Below are 25,302 nucleotides of genomic sequence, written 5' to 3'. Positions count from 1 at the left end.
ATCAAACAGTGTGACTGACATTTTTCATTCAGTCATCACTAGAAGTCAGTAGCTTACCACTAGAGTGTTAAACGCTTGTGCACGGTTTATATGTGAGCGTATATACATAACATGCTGTTTTAAACATCGTTTTCTTTCTTTCATTCTATTTTCCAGCTGCTTGCCCAGTTCTGTGCAGTGGCAATGGACAATACACCAAAGGAGCCTGTTTGTGCTACAGTGGTTGGAAAGGGCCAGAGTGTGATGTACCCATCAGCCAGTGTATTGATCCTTCATGCGGGGGCCATGGTTCTTGCATTGAAGGGAACTGTGTTTGCTCTGTTGGCTACAAAGGTGAAAACTGTGAAGAAGGTAAATGCTACAGTACAAACAATATTTCTGCAGCTGGTATTGAGTAAAGGGGGCGAGAGGACAAAAGGGGAAACTCCATAATGCTGTGGTATACAACAACTATAATAGTACTGGACAAGAAGCACAGGAATTCAGTACCTCCTGTGTTGGTGAAAGTTTTATTTATACTTCTTTTCTGCCATGTACTTAAGATTCTAAGAATTTTACCATTGCAGAATAATATACTGCAGGTAAATCTGAGTGATTCTTTTGTGGAGGAGTCCAGATCCATCTTTTCTTTCTTGTTTGAGTATGGATTATATTTATCGAACGTTTTTAAAGTGCAAAATGCAGAACAAAACAAATAAAAAAAGATGGTATACAAAATGGCATAATTGGAAACCCATAAAAGCAAACACTTGAGTCATAATTAATTCAGAAAAAGAGGAGCCAGATTTCAAAGACTACAGGTATCCATGTCACTTAGCGGCCCCATGTAGAGTAAATTATTCTTGTTACATGCAATCACGTTGAATTAAAGGAAAGTAGATGGTACACAGAAAGGACGGCAATTTAATGAATTCTAAAAAGCACTTTGTATTGAACATTTAAGTAGCTACAGTGTTCTGCAGGGGAAGAGGGGTGGGAGTGGAGGAGAGAAAAGTTTTAACTAACTGAATTGAATATGACCAAATATGGCCAGCAGTGAAGCATTTAAATGATTTTTGTCTGTGGGTTCTTTTATTAAAACGTGGCGCACCATAAATTGGAGAGCTCTCTTTTAATACTTTTTAATTCAGAAGAATATTTTAGAGTTCAGAAAGAGTAAGTGGTGCACCGAAGGCAGGGAAGATGGCTACTTCTTTGTGGGAAATAGATGCCATTTGCACCTAGTACTTCCCTACTAGTGCTTTTTGAATGCTCATGTAGGGAAAGCATCTTACAGTACTGACATCACTCTGTATTGGAGAGTTCGCGCTTCCTCAGGGTAGAGTCATGTCAAATTTGTGCCAGTGTTTTCAGAATATGGTGTCAACATATCACTGTAAGTATAACATGGAGGAAAAATGGAATTAAGCAAGGTCATTACCTCTGCTTGCAAGAGGTGATTTGGACTATGATCTATAAACTTTTTTCAGGTTTGCACAGCAGAGGTAAACTAGATGTGTACTGATTCACTTAAAACCCCTCTCCTCGGAAGCACTTTGCAAAGTTAATTCCTATATTAGTGCATCTTCCTTCATTGCTGAAGCAAAGTAAGTACTGGTGTGGCAGTGCAGGCCAAAGCCATAAACCTATGGTCATTATTTGATTTAACTATTCTCTTTCCCTGCCTTTCCATTTCCCAAGCCAGGAAGCAAGCTAAATCTTGCTGCTGTCAGCACTTGCCATCTCCCGGAGATTAGACTTTCTCATTAGAGGACCCACCCCTCCATGGGCCACAAGTGGATGTACCACAGACAGAGGATACATTTTGAAGGAACCCTGAAACTATAACATAGGATGGATGTTCCATTCAGGGAATCTGTAGAATTTGGGGACTCAAGGTGCCCTAACTAGACTCACTCTGCCCCCATAATCATGACTTGGATCTCAGTAACTGAGATGACAGAAAATACAGACCAGAACTCAGACCCAACAGCTCAGCATTCAGGGAAATATATGGTTAACCATTTTACCCACACCCACACATACTGCTTCCTAAACTAAGCCCTCACCTGTACCCCAAGCTGCTGTTAGTTCTTCTGAGGGCGGGGAAAGGGAATACAAGTAACTCAATTTATCTTTAATCTGTACAAGCAGCAACCTTTGGTGGCGGAGTTGGAGAGATATAGACTGGTCAATTGTGTGAAGGAAGCCTTACAGAACAAAAATTGGAGCCTGCTGCAGTTGCTGTGAACTTTTTTTAATTCGAAAGATCAGAGAGATCAGAGATTATGATCTCCTGTACCGTGTCTCCTTTGGCCTTGGTATCACCAGGTGGATTGCTGGAAGCCTGTTCTTACTGCAAAATAACTTTCTAATGTGTTTTGGAGGAATTATTCAGCACAGCTATTTTATTAATTACTATTTATGTCTGACTCTTCTTTTATAAAAGTTTATGCAGTATAAACAGCTGCCATATTATATTCTCTCATGGATGATGTAGAGGCGCTATCACAATCTAGAGCTCACTGAAGTCAATAGCTATTAATAGAATTAATAGTCAGTAGCTTTTAATAGAAGTAGATTGTGGGATATGGTATGTGTATATGATCTCATCATTGTGTGCAAGTGTTTGGCATTGACTGGAAGGAGTGCAAGTTGTAATGCTGGATTTTTGAAACCTTCGTTGTGGCTGTTTGTGTGAAATAACTACAGGGGTTCATCTACTCTAGTTTAGAAATACTTGTAAAATAAGCATATCTTCCTTTGAATAGTGCTGTAATAGAATTTCAAAAATAATCATAAAATAATTGTAGTGCTCTATAGTTCTTTGATGTTTATAGCATGCAGACAATTATTGACAGGAACGTCCATACCCCTGCCCTTTAAATAGGTATACATATTCATCATGTTTTAGCTGTCTTTTACAAGTCAATCTGTCATGGAAATCAATCACTTTGTTACCATTCTTTAGATTCCCTTGAACTAGTTTTCATCTTCATGTTCTCAGTCGTTGGAAGGAATACCACAAGCTATTTTGTCTTAGTAGGCAGTGCAGTTCTTTTAGAGATTCCATAAACACTTGACATTAATGAAAACCCATTCTTATTAAAGCCTGTGTGTGACCGCTAGAGTCTGACCTCTAAGAAATCTGTATGTTAGGAAAGAGGGCGTAAATGATTTAATCAAAAGCATGGAAGGATATGGAATTTTAAAAGATAAATGGATTTTAGAAAGCAAGGTATATTAACTGGAAACATGAAATGCGAAGAAACATGACAAGGAAGGTTAAAATAACCTTTTGCATGCGTCGTTTGACAACACTGAATCCCATAACCATGGCACTGGTTCTTCAAAACACTTTACTTCTACAAATATTGTGGACAGTTGTTCAGAGGATACTGAATAGTGTATTCTATAGTGTAATAGTGTAGAAAAGGAATTGTTAGGCGATCCCTCAACAGTTGTAAAATCTCATTCAGTTTTGTTTAAAGAATTAACACAATAGTGAAACAAATAAACATACCTGCATTTTTATTAAAGGGTAAAAATCTTCTCTATTGATTTGTGGTTTTGAAAAGAATGGTCCAGGTTGATTCATATGCTACTTTCCAGCTAGGAAATGGAATTGGATACTGTAGGTCAGCATTTTTTCTTTCCCATTAGCTTTTTATTTCAGATATTCATCATAGTCATATCGTTCAAACAATTTACCTGAAATGGCCATGGCACCAAAATCAATATTTGTGATCTACAAATTTTGCTGCATAAACACTGTTGCTCTATTAAATTTGCACACAAAAACAAAATAGCTTACTTGTCAAGCTTCATTCAATGCAATTTGGGGTGGAAAGTGAGTGAAATTAACAAATTATGTTAGGTTAACAGTGTTTTTCTTGTCAGTTTCATGGTCAAGTCATTCCTCAATGGCATTTAAATTTGTAAGTGTAATTCTTCGCTCTAGAGGGATGTAGCATACACATTGTTCAGAAAACTCCTTGACCTTCTTTTTAGTCCTTGTGGGAATAAATTACATTCACTCTCCTTTTTTTTTTGTCAAATCTATGGAGACCCCATTGCTAAATGAGTTCTAACAATCTGAGCTCTAAGGGGTTGTAGATTTTAAGTCTCCTATTGTTAACTATTGAGGCAACATTTAACATTGTACAACCAGAGGCGTATCTAGGGAAAATAGTGCCTAGGGCAAGCACTGAAATTGTGCCCCCTGTCCAAACATCTGACACCCATCTGATTCTCTGTACATAGTGCCAGACTGAATATGTGTACAGTGACATATATTATATTAATTTAAATTTTTTTTAAAAAAAATTAATTTTAAAAAAAATTACCTGTAGCCCCTTTGGGGGGCTTCCTAAAGGCTGGGGGGGTCTGCAAAGGTTTCCCCTCCCCTCTCTGGCCTCTAGGGCCTCGCAGGGACCATTTCAGCATGTGCAGTGGCCATTTTTTTTTAAAAAAATATTTTTTTTAAATGGCCACTGAAAACAAAATGGTGACTGCGCATGCTCAAATGGCCTCTGTGAGTCCTGGCATGGCCTAGGGCCTCACAGAGGCCATTTGAGCATGCGCGGTGGCCATTTTGTTTTCAGCAGCCATTTTAATTTTTAAAAAAGATTTTAGAAAAATGGCGCCCCCCTTCAAGTGGCACCCGGGGCACGTGCCCTGCCTGCCTTACCCCTAGATACGCCCCTGTGTACAACTTAATAAAAGAATCCAAATAGAAAAATGTTGTGGTTCAGGGCCTATTATTATGGCCAGAGGAGCCCATTGTACACCACTATGTGAAGGGGGGGTTTGAGTGTGTGGTGTAGTGGTTAGAGTGCTGGACTAGGACCGTGGAGACCTGAGTTCAAATCCCCATTCAGCCATGATACTTGCTGGGTGACTCTGGGCCAGTCACTTCTCTCTCAGCCTAAACTACTTCACAGGGTTGTTGTGAGGAGAAACTTAAGTATGTAGTACACCGCTCTGGGCTCCTTGGAGGAAGAGTGGGATATAAAATGTAAATAATAATATAAAATGGTCCACCTCTGAAGACTGATGGACTCCAATGGATTCCTTTGGGATTTTCCAGGTGGTATAGCAGGTGCCCCTTTCGAACCTCTAGTTGCTCTCTGAAATGGAGAGAGGTCAGATGGTTGACACAATTGCTTCCAAGTGCCCTCTTTGCAAAGCAGAGCCCGTGCAGCACCTAGGTACACACCTGAGCTGAGGGCGATGAAGCAAGCTGGGAGATGGCTGGAATGTAAGTGGAGGAAAACACGGGTTCAGTCTGAGTAAAGACAGGTCAGAGCTCATTATCTAGCCTTTTCTGTGGCAGTAATGGAACAGGATGAACATTATATTTTGTCCACTATTGCATCCTCTCAATGTCATCCACCAGGGCTTTTCCAAGTGGTATAGGGCCTCTTGAAATCTGGCCCTGGGCAAGATATGTTAGAACCCTTGATAGCATGTGGTGACACACTTTGAGGGTAAAGTAACTTGCATTCAACATGAGTTAGACTCTACAGTTGATGCAGTGTCATTAGAAGTGTCCAGAGTACCACCTGGTTCAGTTTTGCTGGAAGAGTTTCAATTATTGGTGCCCAAAAATGTGGACAAGATGATCAGTTGAGTTAGGTAGACCACATACATGCTTGATCCTTGCTCTTTGTGGCTTATTAAATCTAGTAGGGAGGGAATTTTTATCTGGGTCCAGCAGGTTCTAAATGCCTCATTGAGAGAGGGAGTGGTCCCAGCTCCTTTGAAGAAAGTTATTATTTGACCACTCCTAAAGAAAATTAGTCTAGACCCAACTACAGACCTATGGCCAATATTTCCTTCCTGGGCAAGGTGCTTGAGCATGTAGTGGCTGACCAGATCCAGACACTTTTGGAGGAAACGGATTATCTAGATCCATTTCAATCAGGCTTCAGGCTGGGCTTTGGAACAGAAACTGCTTTGGTTGCCCTGTGGGATGACCTTTGGAGAGAGAGAGAGAGAGAGAGACGGGGGAGTGCAACCCTGTTAATTCTCTTGGACCTCTCAGTGGCTATTGATACCATTGGTCACAGTATCCTTTTGGATAGGCTGGCTGAGTTAGGTGTGGGAGGCACTGATTGGAGGTGGTTCCGCTCCTACCTTGAGGCCTGTTTCCAAAAGGTGGTGCTGAGGGATTACTGCTCAATCTCTTGGCAGTTTTGCTTTGAGGTTCCACTTGTTATGCACTTGCTTGAGACCACAGTCTCCAACTGCCTCCCTTCCTCTGCTCCTGTTCAAAGTCTAATGAAGTGGCCTCAGAAGTCCTGGGGAGGGGGTTAATTGTCACCATGTTCTTCTACCAGCCATCAGGGAGAGGGGTCAGACCTTACCTCTCTGGGAGTCTCTAGTGCAGATTCACTCCCATCTCTCCTGACCTCTTCATCCCTGGCCATCCAAACTTTAAATAAAGCCCCACAATCAGGGCAATCCCAGTAACCTTCTCCTGACTCTGCCCTCTCCAGTCTAGCAGCCTCCATCCTCCTTCCTTCAGCTGTTGCCCATCTAGCTGGCTGTTGAGGCCCTGTGTTTTCCTCTTCGCCACCAGGAGGCAAACTGCTGGCAGAGGCACTCTTACCTCTGGACTTCGGGGCCGAAGTCCAAGGCCTGCATAGCCCCTGGGGGCCCCCAAATCCTCTTTAGATTGTCCTGGGTGGTGTGGTCACCCGGCGGAGCATGATGATGCTTAATTTTCAGGGGCAGGGGGCTCTGAAGGCCTTTAGGTCCAGGCTCCAAAACTACCTAGGTACACCTCTGCTTGCTGGGCATGGTCCATTGGTTCCCAGGTCTCCTGGCTCTCTCCAGCAGCCAGGAAAGGTCCCAGCTGGCTTTGACTGTACCCAGGAGTGGTGCGGCCTCTGTCTTCTTGGGCCTGCAATTGGGTGTGTAATCAGGCCTCCCGTGGCTGGTGAAAAGGCCTGATACCATTCTTTCCTCTATGCTGTTTAACATCTACATGAAATCACTGGGAGGGGTCATCCACTGATTTGGCCTGAGATGTCATCAGTATGTGGATGACACTCAGTTGTATCTCTCTTTTTCATCAGACGCAGGTGAAGCGGTGACTGTCCTGAATCAGTGCCTGGATTCAGTAACTGATTGGATGAGGGTGAACAAGTTGAGACTCAGTCCAGACAAGACAGAAGTATTGTTAGTCACTAGCTCCTCTGCCCAGGTGAATGATGTTCAGCCTGTTCTAGATGGGGCTGCACTCCCCCCTGATGGAACTGGTTTGCAATCTGAGGATGCTCATCAATCCAGCACTGTTGTTAGAGGCTCAAGTGGCCTCTGTGGTTCAGAGCACCTTTTGTCAGCTTCGGCTGATATGCCAACTGCGACCATACCTGGATAGAGGTAGCTTCATGCTCTGGTAACATCTTGCTTAGATTACTGCAATGTGTGGTACGTGGGGCTGCCTTTGAAAATGACAAAGGATAGAATTCAGTTGCATCCTTAAGAACTGCTACAGTTTCCTGTGTCTTATCCCACAGTTGTAGCTAGAGAGATCTTAAATGTACAGAACTCCAGCTGGCATCCTTGTATTCTGACAAGTGCCCTCCTGATATACCTTCTCTCATCTTCACCAGGGGTTCAGTGGAGATTGTGGATCTTACATAGTCTGCATATGTCACTTATCTCAGATAGAGCTCTTTGACGGAATTAAATCACGTTACTTCAACTATTATGTTGAGAAGGCTGTTTCTGGTTATTAAATATCTATTTGACATAGTAAAATGCCAACGGGTGATAAAAATGAAGATGGGCGCTTCTCTGTTTTCTTTAGATAATAGCAAAATGATGTGTTTCTAAAAATATATATAAAAGTAAATCACAAATCAAAATTATCGAGATAGCATTGGCAAAGGCACAGAGCAAATTAAAATTTGCAAGGGACATAGCTGAGAAGTTCACATGTATGTGTTAGAAATAGAAAGATAAAAGAAATCATGGGTCCATATATCTGAATAAAAGGCGAACTGGTGAGACATTCAGAAACCATAATTTCCCAGTGCCTACTCTGCTTCAGTTTTCACGGAAAGGGGTAAATTAATAAGATGAAGATAGCCAAGGAAGGGAAGAAATACAGGTCAGGGCAGGAAATGAATAGATCATATTTTAATAAATTTAAATCAACATGGTCTGATGAAGTATACTTTTGGGTGCTAAGGGAATTAGCTGAAAAAATTGCAAAGCTATTAGCAATTATCTTTGAGGGCTCCTGGAAGTCAGGTGAAGAGAAGCAAGAGAGAAAAGGAAGGGTCACAAATTGTAGATCAGTTTGCCTTATGTTCATAACAGATGAGTCAGTAAAATAAATGATAAAAACCAGTTAGTGAGCAGTTATAGGAAAATTAGATAGTTATTAATAGCCAATAGGGATAAAACCAGTCATGAAGACTAGCCCTATGTTGTGATACATAAACTAGTTAAGCCACACTATTTGAACTAACCAATGTAGTCCTGTTTGCTTTAGTACAAAGAAACAGCTTTTGCCAGTTTATGGATCATGCTCTTACTTTTCTCTTTTGCATGGCAAATGGTATATTGGATAAGTAAAATTCAGTCAGCATTCTATATTTCACTTTAGTAATACACATATAGTTCTGTAAGACATTCTCTTAAGCAATCTAGGTGACAAGCCTTGTTGGAATAATTATTTTATTATGTTCATTATGCAGGATGGAAGTTGAGTGGAGATTAAAATCGCAGTCACACTTCTGTACCATTCCTAGGGTTGCTTGGAGAGTGTCTTACCCTATTTTTGTCATGTGATCAAGAAACTCTTACTATCTGTAAGGAATACTTGCTTCTGTTTAGAGTTCAGTCTGAATATTGTGCTGCCCCATCCTTTAGACCAAAGGCCACAAGGCAAGGCACCACAGACAGCTCCATGGGGCAAGGTGATCAGGCAGCAGTCAGAGGTCAGCTGAAGTCAGCTCTTAAATACCTCTGAACTCAGGAAAATCTGAACTCCTGGGCTCTGCCCCCCAGCATGGAGAGCAAAAGCCTAGGGGCATCCTTTGAAGTCTGCTACTCCCCCCCCACCTGATCTTGCCTAGCCCAGTAGCGGCTGTTAAATGCCAGGAAATACAGCTTTAAACAGCAACAAACCTACTCGCTGCTGCTACCCCAGCAGAGTATGCTGCCCCAGTCCCTGCTGCGCAGTTGGCCTCTACACCCGTGCGACATGCTAATTTTCTGCAATTTATTTATGCTTATATGCACTTCTTGGCACTGTATAAACTCTCATCCTAACACGTCCCCATTTACACCACTTGCTCCTGCAATAAAGCCCCCCATCTGGGAAACGTCCAGTTTTACAGGAATAGTTTTTTTTGGGGGGGCAGGCTTTGGGATACTCACGTTGCAGCCAAACTAGCATGGCTGCTGGTGTTCTTTTTTTGCACATAATACATGCTTAGTCCAAGGTAAAATTTGCCCTGAATTCACTACTCAGGGGAAGACAAGCTTGAAAGAGTACAAGTGACTGATGTAGATGTGGAACATTTTAAAAGACTGAGATATGGTTAGGCCTGAAAATATACATTTAAAGGGAATATTAATAATATTATTAAGTAATTAAAAGGCAGGCCTAAAAGAATGTGGAAACCATTGTATTTCTTTGGAACACAGAACAGAAGACTGAACATGCAAATCCATATTTTTGTGAAAGATCTCTCTTCATCACCTGCCTCACTGATCCACCAACCCAGTATTTTCTTCCTTTCTAGTGGAAGTTAGTGGACAAATGGTATAAAGGAAAACCGTGGTGGTTAATGCTCCATCAGTGTTGTCCCCCATGTTTCCCCTTAATGAGGAATTGTGCCCAATCCTTTCACTGAAACTTAAATCCAAAAGTGTTTAAGAAGTAGTTTAAGTGCTGTGAGAGAAATTGCTCACACCGAACAAATCATGAACCTAAGGAGCTGCTTTATACCATTGGTCCATCTAGCTTAGTAGTGCCTACACTGACTAGCCACAGCTCTTTGGGCTTTCAGGCAGGAATCTTTCCCTCCAGCTCTACCTGGAGATGCTGCCAGGGATTGAACCTGAGACTTTCTGCATGCAAACCCTTGACTCTGCCTTCACTGTGGCTATGGTCTCAGAGTTTGGATGTTCATGGTACATACCCATCTCTCTGGATCCTGTGGCCATTTCCTTCCTTGATGCATTCCCCACATTGGAAATGTGAACTAAAATTTACATTGGCTAGAAGATTAGATTCAGGTTAAAACTTGATCTCTTGCACTTTATCGGCATTGCTTTAACAATTTAACATTTAACATTTGCAAATGGCATATTATAAACTAAAGATTGTCTTGATAGAATGTGTGTAAAGCTGGGGTATACATGACTTATAGACAGGTTAAAAGTGTTCTTTGTATCATTCTTGAAAACTGCCACCTCTTTTTTGCTGCCTGGACCAGACTCTTGAGATTCCTTCTAGTCCTAAGATTCTAATTCATTCGCTTCTAGGAAAGCTATATTTTTCTTTTCATAGCACTATAATAAGATTTTAAATCACTATGGTACTGATGGATCACGTTCTCCCATCTCCAAATGTTCAAAACTAACGTATGAAAGAGCAGATATTTCAGGCAATACAGGCTTCAGTGAAATTGTCTTGTTCCTTAATATTGGAAGTTTTCCAAAGATGAGAGAAACCAGTGACTGACCTCTCTTGAGTAAGGATGCACCACCACATCTTATGAAATGCTGATGCTGCTGTGCTGCAGATTAATGCAGCTCCACTTTCCACACATGGGAAGCAGTTTCCCTCCCTATCCCTGGAAGTGATACGCAAGGGCTTTGCAACCTTCCGAGAGCCCACATTTGGAGTCCACTCATCCTGTGATGCACCAAAAAGGGCACTTAAGGAAGCAGGTTGGTTCCAAAAAGGCTTCCTACTTTTGAAGCCCACTCACCCTATAAAGCACCAAGGAGGACACGTCCTTCCCAGTGCACAAGAGAGCTAGTCAGACATTTAAACTAAGCAATTTTAGGTCATTCTAGAACCTCTGATGCCATTGACACATGGAGCAGAAGCTCTCCAGAAGATCTTAAAGGGTGTGTAAGGCCGTGCTTTCTGACTCTTACATATCAAAATTACTGTGTAACTCTTGATTCTACTAATATTCTTCCTACCTTCCTGGAAACAAACCAAATTAGATAGTTTGCCTATATATAGTGTGTCCCATATTAGCTAATGCTTTAACTGAGCTCCTTCCTTATTTTTCCTCCATTCCATTATTAAGTACTGAGTGATTTCTTGATATTTTTGTGTTACTACATCCTTTATATATCCTAATAAAATATTACTTTATTGGTTTATTACATGAAAACTGCTTCTCTCTTTTTTCTTGTTGCTATAATGTAGATGATTAAAATTAACTCTTGGAATGTCATCATTTGCAACTTGCATGCATATGAAAGGCAACCAAGGTGGGCAGTTGTGCAGTGACTTAAAACAGCATGGGAGCACTTCCTCAGTGCTGCTTCCACTGGAAACAATGGAAACAGCATGATGCAAATGTCCATGTGCTGTTTTAAGTCATTGTGCGACTGCCCACTTCTGCAACACCACCGGGGCTGCCTTCTACATATGCAACAGTCCCAGCAAGTCAGAAATGCCAGCATTGCACTGTGCATTATGTCAGCTACCATGTGTATTTTGTGCTATTGGGATTTTCATTTACAGAATCAGAACTGAATAAAGGCTGCTTAAGGATCTGAGCATTTGGAATATTGTGTTCTAGTGTTCCTTTGATTTCAAACTAGCCCTATTTGCTATTTTGTTTTGATTGTCCCTCACGCGCTAGTCTTCCTCCTCTTTTAGCTAGTTTAAACTTTTGGAGACTCTTCCAGAACAAGCAATATAATCTTTTATATTTTCAGACTCCTCAGAGTAGGTAGCCTAAAGACCAACTGCATGAGTTTCCTCTTGTTCCTTGCAGCAAGATCAAAGCTGCCAAATTGTGTCAATCCAGGCTCTGCATTCTGTGCCTGACCTTTTTCACAGAGTTTTTGTTTTCTTTTTTGCTTTATATAGTTGATTGCTTGGATCCTTCCTGCTCCAACCATGGTGTCTGTGTAAATGGAGAGTGTCTCTGCAGCCCAGGCTGGGGAGGCTTAAATTGTGAACTTCCACGTGCCCAGTGTCCAGACCAGTGTAGTGGGCATGGCACATACCTCTCTGACACAGGCCTCTGTAACTGTGATCCCAACTGGATGGGTCCTGACTGCTCTGTTGGTAAGAAAAACATTTTATTTGTCACATTTGTTCTAACCTTCCTGGATCTTGATATTAAATGGTTCTTGGCTAGGCACTCAAGATTATATAAATCATAATTTGACTGTTAACATTGAGCGTTGCTTTCACAGCATAAGACCAGGCACCTCAAAATCCAATATTCAAGTTCTCACTGTTTCTGACCTGAAATGCTCAATCAAGACATAAACAACATATTTCTTTTCATTTTAATATGATCCCTGATAAGAATAACACAATGGGCTATTTCAGATAAACACCAGCCAGCACATGTATTTGGGGTGGAGACAAGCTGAGAGCACACCTGCCCTGATGTCACTGCAGGATGCCCCAACCTGCTGTCAGAGCATCCTTTAATTGCATGATCATGAGTAACAGCAGGAGAGAGGGCATGCCCTCAACTCCTGCCTGTAGGCTTCCAGCAGCATCTGGTGGGCCACTGTATGAAACAGAATGCTGGACTAGATGGGCCTTGGGCCTGATCCTGAGTTTTTATGTGCCAGAGACTGTTCCAAACCAGCTCATAACATAATTTTGCTCTTTTATTTATTGTCCATCGCCAGTTTGGTTCCTTTTCTAGGTATCCATATAACCCTTGGTAATGATTGCACACTGTTTCTTTCTTTCTTTCTTTCTTTCTTTCTTTCTTTCTTTCTTTCTTTCTTTCTTTCTTTCTTTCTTTCTTTCACCTAGGGATACAAACAGAGTGAAAATTCAGAGTGAGGAACAGAGTGAGGAACTCCTCACATAAATTGTGGGGACACAGGAAGCTGCCCTTATACCAAGTCAGACCATTGGTTCATGGAAGGAGAGCAATCCACTTGCAATAGGAGACAATTTGAAGATATTAGTTATTATGTCTGATAGGCAGGGAGTTCATTCAAATGAGGGGGGACTCTTCAGATGCTTAGGGGAAACTAAACCCCTGCCCTTACTTCCAAAAGTTTTGTAAATGACAATTCAGCATACATCCTTTGAAAGGACAAAAAGAAAGTGGTTTTTTCTTCCAATATGTTTGATTATCAGAACTTGTATTATATATGATGCTACTTGAAGATAGGGGTGTGCACGGAACCGCACAGCTGCGGTCTGGCACTGTGGAGGGGGTTCCTTTAAGGGCGGGGAGGGTTTACTTACCCCTCCCGCCGCTTTGCCCCCTCCAGCGCTCGTATTTACTGTAGAAATTGGGGCAGCAGGATACCTCCCTGCCGCCCCTTGCCCCTCCGCAATGCAAAAGGCTCTGGCAAGCCTTTTGCGCACGCGCATGTCGCGTGCAAGCTTTATGTCTCCCCGACGCCGGAGGCCTCGTCCCGGTGGGTAGACCGGGCCTCCGGCGTCGGGGAGACGTAAAGCGCGCACGCGATGTGCGCATGCGCAAAATACTTGCTGGAGCCTTTTGCATTGCGGAGAGGCAAGGGGTGGCAGGGAGGTATCCTGCCGCCCCAATTTCTACAGTAAATACGAGCGCTGGAGGGGGCAAAGCGGCGGGAGGGGTAAGTAAACCCTCCCCGCCCTTAAAGGAACCCCCTCCACCCGGCCCGGACTGGCCAGGTCCAAACCGGTCCGGACCCATTCCTACTTGAAGATGATGAACTTCTTCATCTCTAAATTTGCCATTTCAGATTATAACAAAAAAAATTTGGTGATTCCATGATGTCCAAAGATCAGTTGGAATGAATCCTGAGCTCGGTTTCTTCTCTCAGTTTTCTCTTTCGCAATTTGCAATTATCTTCCTTGCTGGCATGTTCAACAGAATAACCAAGGTTTGAGTAGGCCATGGAAACAGACCTACAGTAGCATCTCATGTCAATGTGTTTTCTCCACTGATATGTTGCTTGGGATCATACAAAGCCATAAATCATCCATCAATCCAAGATGCTGGTAATGCCCATACCTAGGACAATGTTGACCAATAACCAACCTTCTCTTTCCCCCTCAGAAGTGTGTTCTGTAGACTGCGGCACTCATGGTGTCTGCATTGGTGGAGCATGTCGCTGCGAAGAGGGCTGGACAGGGGTAGCCTGTGACCAACGTGTTTGCCATCCCCGCTGCACAGAGCATGGAACTTGTAAAGATGGGAAATGTGAATGCCGAGAGGGCTGGAATGGGGAGCACTGCACCATTGGTAGGCAAACGACAGCCACCGAAACAGGCACATATTGCTTTCTTTTCATAACTTGTAGAAACATAGTTACTATTGTGTATGGTAAAGGGCTGTCCTTTTATAGGCACTTGTGCTTCCAATCATTACCTCTGCATCTGAAATCCAAAGCAGGAATTTTTTTTTTAAGTCAGTACCAAGTTAGATTTGGTACTGATGCAAACTAGTGCTCAACAAAAAGATCTACTATTTATTCCTTCTGAAGACACCCTGTAAGACAAGATTTTCAGTTACATTTAACTAAAATTTTCTTTGATGGATGTCCTCTCCCCCTCCCCCTCATTTCCTGATCTGATGCTTCCTGCTTATTATGTATTCCATTCAGAACACATCGCCACTATACCCATCAAGAGCAGGGGTCAAGTTGAGGGGGAACCACCCCCCCTGTTGTTACAGAAATAGCTCCCTAGCATTTTCATGTGTTGTGCTGTGACAGTGGTCATGGTGTTTGCCTATAGACTGACACAGCATGGGAGGGCTGAGCCAATGCTGCAGCATGCTGGTATACCCTTTCCTAACAGCATGCTGCTCAGTACAGCTTGGGCATCATGCAGAGTGCCATGACTAACACAATTGCATTTCCACTGTGATATGTCAGCCTAGAAAATAATAACAAACATGTGTTACTTCAAATGTTTTTTGACCATTTTGAATGTTAAACCTTAGTTACTTAATTTATTGCTGCAAAATGTTGGTTGCACATGGAAAACCCAGAGAGCAGCTGAAAGTTTCCCTCTGCTTTTTACAAAAATAGTTCAGGACTTACTGAGCATATATTTATTAGGAAATCTGGAAGAAAAAACCCAACTCTAACCTGACTATCTGCAAGAAAATGCAGTTTAAAATCCGCATGAATATATTGTTTTCTATTTCCCTGTGTAATATATTTAGATAACCAGTTATTTTCAAATGTCCAAGAAAATAATACAAAATTTGAATACTATGATTTCCTGCACATTTTTTTTAAAATGGGGAATGAAACATAAAAAGAGTAAATGTGAAATTATAACAACAGCTGGAAACATTAAAAGGACAGCCCTATTGCCAGTGAATTGTTTTTGTTTTAAACAAGTCTTTGGATGTGCTTGTCAACTTTTTTTTAAAAAGTGTGTTTTTTTTCTGTCTCTTTGGATAGCTAAACCTTTTAGGAAATATATTTAAACTGGGATGAGAAATACTCTTTAAAATTTGTATTCTACACATATTTAATGAAGATGCTAGAATATATATCATGCGTACCACAGTTTACAAACATTGAAAATTAATATTCCCAAGCAGAGGCAGGCTGCGTTTCTTGGCCTTCTGTGCTTCTATTCCAACTACATCTCAATCTCATTTGGCACATTTATTCCTGTGGGTTTTAACATTCTTTTGATCTAGCCAATATTTGTTCCTAAAGGTTTATCTTCTTCCACTAACTGTGTTAATGTTTTTATCTTTAGAAATGTTTTCATGTATTTTTCTGTAACTGATCTGTTTTAGTTTGAGATTACTGTGCACACAAGAAGAGGGATATATTTTGATTGCTTACAATAAGATTTGTGCTAGATATTACTTTATGCCAATTGGTTAATATTTCCATTTAGAAATAGCTAACCTATTAAGAAAATGTTTTACCTTATTTTTGACAGGTGTGTAAAATACCAGCAGTTTAGGAAGAGTTATTGGCACACTATCACAGTTTTTCCTGCCAATAATTTCCTTCACTTTGTAGGAAAATATTGTCTTATAAAACTACATAATTCTAGATCTATCTGTAGCCAATAATTGGAATAGCAAATCATCTGATACAATTTTGATCCAGTTATACTTGTATAAAATACTAGTACATAAACATTCCTGCTCTGTACCAGTATGATATTTCAGGATCCATATAAAAACTGCAGCTCAAAACAGCAGCCCTCATTATTGATGAACATAAATTATACTTTCAGAATGTTGCAGCCTTAAAATGCTTTAGGGTTGGGATTTTACAAAACCTAAAAATGCCTACAAACTGACGTTGACTTTATGTATTCCCTTGTATTTCATTTTTAAAGCAATAGTTCACATATGGCATCGTCAGAAAACAGTTTACCTCCAGTCAAGCTATATGCACATGGATTGAGGCTTCCATTTGCTTATCCCTAGCTGGATGAAGAATGACAAGTGTGTAATTTTAGGAGCCTTTTCTCACAAGCAGAGAAAGGGCTCTGACAGGGCGAGCAGAGGAAGCCTTGAAAAGCTTACCTCCCCACAAACAAGCAGATCCTTGCCTCTGGGTGCCTTATTGACATGATAATTAATCATGATTAAGCCTTATTGACATGATAGACCTTAATGTCACCACAACTAACTTGTCTCGTTGATTTCATTGGGAGTTAAGGCCCATTCACATGTTGTGTCCAAGACTTGTACAACAAGTATACACAGGTACAGATTGGTACACAAGTACAGTCATTCACATGTTATGCTGAACACAGGTACAGAAGTGCACTACCTATCTGTACCATGCATTTAAAGGGCCTGTATCCAGGTTCACTTTTAAAATGAACACAGGTACAGTCATTCACACAAACACATCTACAAGTGTACAGACATCTGGATACTCGTACTGCATTATATCTGAATTGGGCTTAAGTCATGAATAACCACTCTGGATGCTGCCCATTATTTTCAAAATTAATCAGCCCCCTGAATCCTCTTCTCTTATTGCATTCCAATATGAAAAGTCCCAATTTGAAATGTTTACAGCTGCTGAAGCAGGTGTTGTTTTTTAAATTTAGCTTAAATCTACTCTTCCTTCAGAGAGCTCAGAACAGCTTATATGGCATGATCAGGCAGTTCTTTAATTGTAGACTGATCAGGCAAGACCTGCTTATCTTTAACATCACCAAGCCCAAGTATGGCAACAGCAGTAAATCCCAATACCCTTGTCCTACTCTCCCTTTGTTGTGCCCTCCCATTGAAATCTATATTTAGATGGTAATTTTCTTTAGGTACAGGCCTATATTTTGCTTCTGTTATTCTGTAAAGCAGCACATCATTTAGGATAGTATGAAAATAATCTGATAGTATATAGCAACATCATGTGCCCTTAGACCACAAATTGAGCATTTTTCCGGTTGAAACATGGTTTGGGCTGATTCTAAGTATGCCAAGGAAACTCCTCAACCACACAACTAAATTGTGAATAGGCCTTCAAGGCAGTGTAAAGCTACTCTTATGCCAAACTAGATGCTATGATGCAGATGCATCACTGCATCTCAGGCTTCTTTATATTTTTGCAAATTGTTGTGAGGGGCCTGATCTGCATCTGAAATGTGATGGGAGGAGTTTAACCCTTTCCTCTCAACACTGTTTTCCTAATGGAACTTCCCACCCCAGCTGCCATTTGCCATGTTAGGAAAAGCATGCATGTGTAATAGTCGCCTTACACTATGGTTCTTGATTCCCCCCCCCCCCGCCCCCTCACAGCTGCTATTTGCAAACATTTGCAGAGACTGGAGATCATCCTGTATTTGCATAATCTTGTCTAGTTTTGCCCTTTGTGCTTTGTAACAAAAATCTTTCAGTCTCAAGAAGTTGCTACTTCTCTGTTGCTGCTTTGGAATGTGCTCCCTGTTGAAATAAGAGCTTCCCCAACTCACTTTTTAAAAGTGAATCAAGACACATCTGTTCACCCAAGTGTTTTAGTTAGATTTACTGTTTTAATACTTTTAGCTTGTTTTAAGTTTTAAATTGTTTTAATGTCTAAATTTTGTTTTAATAGTGTTAAAATTAACACAAGAGGGAGGCAAAGAGAGAAAAGCAGTTGAGGGGGCTCAGAAGGGCAAGATGTTAGTTATACCTCATAGTTCCTTGGGTTGTTATTGGTGAATTTATTACACGTTGGTTGGCCTCTTCACCAGTGGGCAGGCGGGGGAAAGCAAGAAAGAAATGAGCAGCAAAGGCCTGCAACTTGTGTGTCTCAGAGACTGCCAGGAGGATAGTATAATCCAAGGAGACTCTGTACATGATGTGAAGGCTCTCTCTGTGCTGTGATGACTCTGAAAACATGTGGTGGGGCCAGGACAGATATACTGAAAATCATATCCTGAAACTTGAAATGAATCAATCAAGGGGGCTTCTCCTTCCCTGAAGGGCAAGGATGTTTGTGCAAAACAAAGATGTCCATTGCCAGCTAGACTGAGTCACTCTGAGTGGATTTTGGCCCACAAAAGGCAAAAGTAAACCTATGCAAATGTGTTGCATTTAGTGAATGGAGCTGAGCTCAGTTGTAATCTTCATGTAATCTTCACATGTAAAAGATTACAAGTGGCTAGTTTCTATGGGCTACTTCTCCTCTATGTCCTTGCCAGACAGTCTGTTATTCATAACAAGTTGGGAAATGTACTATATCTTTGCTACTTGTAGATGAAACTCCTTCCTGATTGGTTTATTTGAAATAGAATCTGCTCATGGGCTGATGTCTCTCTGTAAGAGAAAGCGGTGGGGGTGTCCTATTCAGTCAGATTGCTTGTTTGGCCTAAGGCACATTGCCCTTGCTCATGCAAGTGACCACTTCAGCGTGGTGTAGTGGTTAGAGTGCTGGACTAGGACCGGAGAGACCCGAGTTCAAATCCCCATTCAGCCATAATACTAGCCGGGTGACTCTGGGCCAGTCACTTCTCTCTCAGCTTAGCCTACTTCACAGGGTTGTTGTGAAAGAGAAACTTAAGTATGTAGTACACCGCTCTGGGCACCTTGGAGGAAGAGCGGGATATAAATGTAATAATAATGATGATGATGACAATGACGACGACGATGATGATGAGGATGATGCAATACTGACCTTAGGCAGGGTGAAATGTTCACTGTTCATTGATCATGAGCCCACGATGCAGGGCTGCTGAGACATTGACTAGAGGTAGTTTGCAGCACTACCCTGAAAGAGAGCAGTACTGGCAACAGTAGACACCAGCAACAACCACTGGAGGAATGTGCTAGGGTTGTTTGCTTCTCCCCACCGCTAAATATAAGAGAATCACCATTTTAAACATTAGTAGAGTTAACTAGATAAGTGCTAATGCACAGCCTTATGCAGCATTTGAAAAATATACCCTATGCCATTGCTCTTTATTTTTAGTCACATCAGTAAATGAATCAGGATCCTTATGGAGCCTTGATCTGGAACACCAATAGTTGGGGATTATGGGAGTTGTAGTTCAGCAAGCTGTAGTACAGGAGGAGGGGTTTACAGGAGGAGGGGTTGGGCACTGGGGCAAGGGAAGCCTGCACAAAAGGGATGGGCTCTACTTGAAGCATGATAGAAACAGACTGTTGGCACTTAAAATTAAAATTAAAAAGGTTACGGAGCAGCTTTTAAAATGACGCCTGGGGGGTTGCTGACAGGAACTGGGTGGTATCTGGTTCAGCAAGCAAAATGCCCTAAGGGACGAGGGTGCAAACATTTCAGATAAACGGGGACAGAGCAGAGCAGATGGTTAAAAAGGTCAAATGATAGTAAGGCAGATAGCACACATCAACACTAGGTGAGAGACTTGGCGTATAGGTGTTTATATACCAATGTCATGAGCCTCCGAGCCAAGATGGGTGAGCTGGAGTGCTTGGTTGCTCATGAAAACATAGATATGGTGGGCATAATGGAAACCTGGTAGAACGGTGAGAATCAGTGGGACACTGTTATTGCTGGATATAAATGCTACAGAATGGACAGAGAGGGGCAGGTTGGGGGTGGAGTAGCACTATCTATTAAAGAAGAGATAGAATCCAACAAGCTAGAAAACTCAGAAGGACCGGAATCCTCCACAGAATCAATATGGGTGACAATACAAAGACTGAAAGGAAATGTGTTACTAGGGACATGCTATCGCCCTCCAGATCAAAAGGCTGAGAGTGACCTGGAGTTGGAGAAGCAAATCAAAGAGGTGTCAAAGAGAGAAAGAACTGTAATAATGGGTGACTTCAATTACCCTCACATAAACAGGACAAATTCACATGCAGATCTTGACATAGAGGCCAAATTTCTAGACATGCTAAATGACTGTGCCTTAGAACAGTTGGTCGTGGAACCAACCAGAAGGAAGATGACCTTGGACTTAATCCTGAGTGGTGCCCAGGACCTGGTACGAGATGTCAGAGTTGTAGAACTATTGGAGGACAGTGACCATTGCGTGATCCAATTCAGCTTATATGCGAGTGGAGCATTTCCAAGTAAGTCCAACACAGATACGTTGGACTTTAGAAGAGGAAACTTCTCAAAAATGAGGGAGAATAGGAAAGGAAATTCAGAAGGGTCAGATCGGAAAGCATGGAACTTATTTAAAACCACAATAATAGAAGCTCATTTGGAACCAAGAAGGAGGAAAGGTACCACCAAGTTCAGGAGGACGCCAGGATGGCTAACCAGTAGAGTCAAGGAAGCTATAACAGGGAAGAAGACTACCTTCAGAAAATGGAAGTCTTGCCCAAACGAAGAGAACAGAAATGAACATAAACTCTGGCAAAAGAAATGCAAGAAGACAATAAGGGGTGCAAAAAGAGAGTTCGAGGAGCATATAGCTAGAAATGTCAAGGGAGGTCACAAAAAAACTTCTTTAAATATATGAGAAGCAGAAAACCTGCCAGGGAGGCAGTTGGACCCTTAGATGATGAGGGCATGAGGACATGAAAGGGATTGTTAAGGAGGATAAGGAGATGGCAGAGAAGACCAAGGCTCTTATATTGGCAGAAAGTAGAAAGCCTGATGTATGCAGAACTCTTAATGAATACAGCAAGACATATCTCTACTGCCTCCTGTGCCTATGGATATGTTTGCAGGAAGCCCATGAAAATCTATGCTTTTTCATTTCTAACCCAACTCCAAAAAACCTAGGCAAAATAATCAGATTGTAGACTATGCTGTGACTAATTATCACTATTCTGGCTGTGAACCACCACTCATTATTTAGATAGCATTTTGGATAGGTCATATTAAAACGTATGCCCTTTAGGTAGCCTACAAATGTACTGTTTTTCCAGAGGGGCAGAAATCACCATTTGTCAAGAATGTTGCTTGCATTTCCCTTTATACTTTTATAGCTAAGTCAGTAATCAACAATTCTATGCCCAGTGTAGCACTGTGTTGCCTTATAGCAGTGGTAGATAGTTTTGTCCCATTGGAATATTCATTGTGTTGAAGGGTGTCCCCCCCCCCTTTACTGGTTTCCTTAAAGTAATTACAACTATAACAATAAAAAGCAGAAACAATTTCTGAAGGAGATGGGATGACATTTGAAGGTTAAGAAAGAGGAGAGGCTCCACCTCTGACAAAGGGAAGCAATTCCGGGAAAGTGGCTGGGAGGAGGAGTTCAGATTCCCCCCCCCCCCAGTTGTGTAGTTCTAGCCCTTTCAGTCCATCCTATATAATAAAAGGCTAAGTGAGTGGCCGTGGCTTTGGAATGTTGGGGATCTGCGTCCCTGCCTCCCTGGGCTGTTCTGGGCCTGCGCGAAGCGCAGGCCCAGAAGAGCCCAAGGGACACAGGACCTCAGACACCAGTGTCCCACAGCCACGGGCGGCCATTAGCCGGTGTGTGGCGGCGGGGGAAAGTGGCCGAGGCGGCGGCAGAGCCGCCGCCTCGGCCATGAGCTGTGGCACGGCGAGAGGAGGCCGAGGCAACCAGAAGCGGCCACCCTGAAAAAGGCGAGGGCAATGGTGGCGGGGGAAGACCGAGACGGGGGACAGGGAAGCTGGGCGAGGTGGCGGCAAAGCCGCCAACGAGGCCCCCGCCCGCTCACAGCCGTCGCCGCCGCCTGCTCACCCGCCCTCCCAGCTGCCCAAAATCACCTTCCCCGCTCCCCCCCCAAAAAGATTAAGGGCCAAAATGGCCCATGAGAAGGTCGCCGCCCCCACCTATCGCCCTCCCAGCTGTTGAAGACCACCTTACCCGCTCCAGCCCGAGGGAAAAGAGAGGAGCTCACGAGCAGAGCTCCTCTCTGTGCTAAGTCACTGCTCAAACTGCCGCTATGGACGCAAAGGACGCCTATTGCGTCCATTGCGACAGTATAGGCAGCAGCTTAACACAGAGAATAGCTCTGTTTCCGAGTTCCTCTCTTCTCCTTCAGGCTGGAGCGGGTAAGGTGGGCTCCGGCAGCTGGGTGCGCGGGAGGGCGATAGGCGGGGGCGGCCACCTTCTCATGGGCCATTTTGGCCGTTATTCATCCACCCCCCCCCCAAAAAAAAAGTAAAAGCAAAATAAGGAAGAACAAAAACAGAGACAACAACAAAACAAAAAACAAAAAGAGAGAGGGGACAAGGGGGGGGGAGAGACAGAAAGAGAGAGAGAGAGAGACAGAAAAGACGGGATAGAAAGCTAGCGCCCGTTATCATAACGGGCTTAAAAATACTAGTTCTGTTATAAGAAGTGATAAGAAGGACATGACTAGTTAAACAATATAACTACAAATGACAGCTTTTAGTAAATCAACAAGGTTTCTATAATAGGAGATTTAGACTTCTGCACTCCGTGTTGTAAACATCCCAGCTTCCTTTGTATTTTTTTAAAAAATATAACATATGGACTATATCTCTGTTGAAACAAAATCATAATGAAATCAAATTCTAATCCTCAGGCAGTCCCCCCCAGATATCCCTGCCTTAATATGAGAAACAGCCAGTGCAGATTTGTAGTGGTCAACAGAGCTTTTATGTGCCTGAAAACTCATGGAATATCATACGTGGAGACTAGAAAGGAGTGTTTTTCCTCTGAACCCGAGTTGAACAGCATAAGATCTTCTGTGGTGTCAAGGACAATGCCAGTTGCCAGTGTCCGGGGTTGAGAGGTGGGAGTGTCAAGTCAGGGTTCAAGTTTGGACCCTTCCATTGCTACTACGGTACTAGTGCTAGAGGTAAGTAGCCAAAGCAACCAAAAATCAACATTTTCTTCAGGAATCTAAAGCTTAAATGTTCCTATGTAACCCAAAGGAGCTAGTTACATAAAGAACATAAGAGTGGCCCATTTAGAGTACAGCAAAGATCTGTCTAGTCCAGCATCCTGTATCCAGTAATAGCCAACAATTGACTCCTGTTAACGTTTAGGGAGCAATCAACAATGACATCAGTATGACTTTCTTGAGTAGTAAGTAGCACTTAAAACTCAGCATCTTTATCCTAGCTCTCTTTAATTAGTATCTAACTCCAGCCTGAAGTGAGTGTTTAATATTAATTTTAAAGCTAGAGTATTAAGGCTGAATTCTAGAACCACTTGAACTAAAGTTATCATAGAGATCACTTTAGGGAATTGCTTCCATGTATGTTGGGTGCCATCCCCCCACCCACCCGGATTCTGGTTTACTCTAGATTTTATTACCAACAATTTAAGAATGGGGCTGTTCTGCTTTGAAACTAACTCATAGCGCATTCAGCCCAGTAGAAAGAAAATAAAGTGGGCCAATGTTCCCTTAATTTATGGAATTTTAAGTATGCTTTGTTTTCTCTAGATTGCACCCACTTTATGAAAAGAATTTCCTTATCAGTTCTGAGATAAACACAATTAATCATGTGTAGGCTTTACAGAGAATCAGCAATAATTTCTTGTTATTTAAACTTCAAGGAGCAGACAGGAGACAAGTTCAGTAGGAAGATCACTTTTTTCACATTCTTTATTTGGTGTCCCTTGTCAAGATTAGAAAATACTACACGGTATTGTCAGCTGTTTCTTTTTATCCATGTGCAAAATATATGAACTTATTGCTTCTCTAGCTCACTTTAAAAAGGCAATCAGTGTATCTTTCAGCCATACACCCCATGTTTCATCCAGGACTTCAAAGAACTGCATCCTGCAGATATGTGTAAATAACTTCCTGACCTAAATGAAAGTATTTCTTTCCTATGGTGGGGTTTCTGCATGAGCTATATTGATTTTTCCTACCAATTCTATAACTTGTATGAAACCAAACAACAACAGCAAAAAGGAAATAGAATTGATCAAGCTACTGATCTCACTGCTGAAAGGACAGAGCTGATTTTGCTGTTCTGAAGTGTATTCACTGCACTAGCCAGCCATTAATGTTCCAACAATGTTGTTTTCTGAGTTATTTTATACCCTGTGGTGCCAAGTACCTGTTTCAGTGAGCAAATGAATTACATGGTATTGCAGGAGACAAAATAACATAGATAATTTAACTGTTGGGATGAAGTCTGGTGGTAGTGGGGCTGGCACTATTAAAGGACAAATAAGAGGTTGGGAGTTGTTTTTTTAATTCACTCAAAGCAGTATATGGGGGAGATGAAACAGATTCCCAGAACTGGTCTGTACATCATTATTCTATTTAGAAACAGAGGCTTTCACTGCAGGGGGAGAAATAGGTGTCCAAGATGGCTGGTTAGGCACCTAAATTGAAGCGTTCAAAAAAATTTGAGTACCAGGGTGACACTGGTTTCCAGTCTGGCCTTGTGCACAAGCCAAAGAGCAGATATGTACAGGTGAAACTCGGAAAATTAGAATATCGTGCAAAAGTCCATTAATTTCAGTAATGCAAATTAAAAGGTGAAACTGATATATGAGACAGACGCATTACATGCAAAGCGAGATAAGTCAAGCCTTAATTTGTTATAATTGTGATGATCATGGCGTACAGCTCATGAAAACCCCAAATCCACAATCTCAGAAAATTAGAATATTACATGGAACCAAGAAGACAAGGATTGAAGAATAGAACAATATTGGACCTCTGAAAAGTATAAGCATGCATATGTATTCAGTACTTGGTTTGGGCCCCTTTTGCAGCAATTACTGCCTCAATGCGGCGTGGCATGGATGCTATCAGCCTGTGGCACTGATGAGGTATTATGGAAGACCAGGATGCTTCATTAGCGGCCTTCAGCAATTCTGCATTG

The 25,302-nt window shown here is 42.0% G+C and overlaps 1 protein-coding gene across 21 annotated transcripts in view; it reads left to right on the top strand.

The window, feature by feature from the left end:
• TENM2 (teneurin transmembrane protein 2) overlaps positions 1–25,302 on the top strand; it is a 1,486,671-nt gene that overhangs the window by 1,329,807 nt on the left and 131,562 nt on the right. For 18 of the 21 annotated variants that reach the window (XM_053288965.1, XM_053288966.1, XM_053288972.1 and 15 more), the window contains 3 exons: positions 157–351; positions 12,065–12,265; positions 14,223–14,435. In XM_053288965.1, the coding sequence (XP_053144940.1) occupies positions 157–351; positions 12,065–12,265; positions 14,223–14,435 (609 nt within the window). The remainder of the gene's footprint in view (positions 1–156; positions 352–12,064; positions 12,266–14,222; positions 14,436–25,302) is intronic. The other 3 variants (XM_053288970.1, XM_053288967.1, XM_053288974.1) reach the window with 1 other exon arrangement.

Source organism: Hemicordylus capensis, chromosome 2, assembly GCF_027244095.1.
Source record: "Hemicordylus capensis ecotype Gifberg chromosome 2, rHemCap1.1.pri, whole genome shotgun sequence".
Lineage (NCBI taxonomy): Eukaryota > Metazoa > Chordata > Lepidosauria > Squamata > Cordylidae > Hemicordylus > Hemicordylus capensis.
Note: the sequence above shows the minus strand (reverse complement) of the source record. Positions and strands in the feature narration are given on the sequence as shown.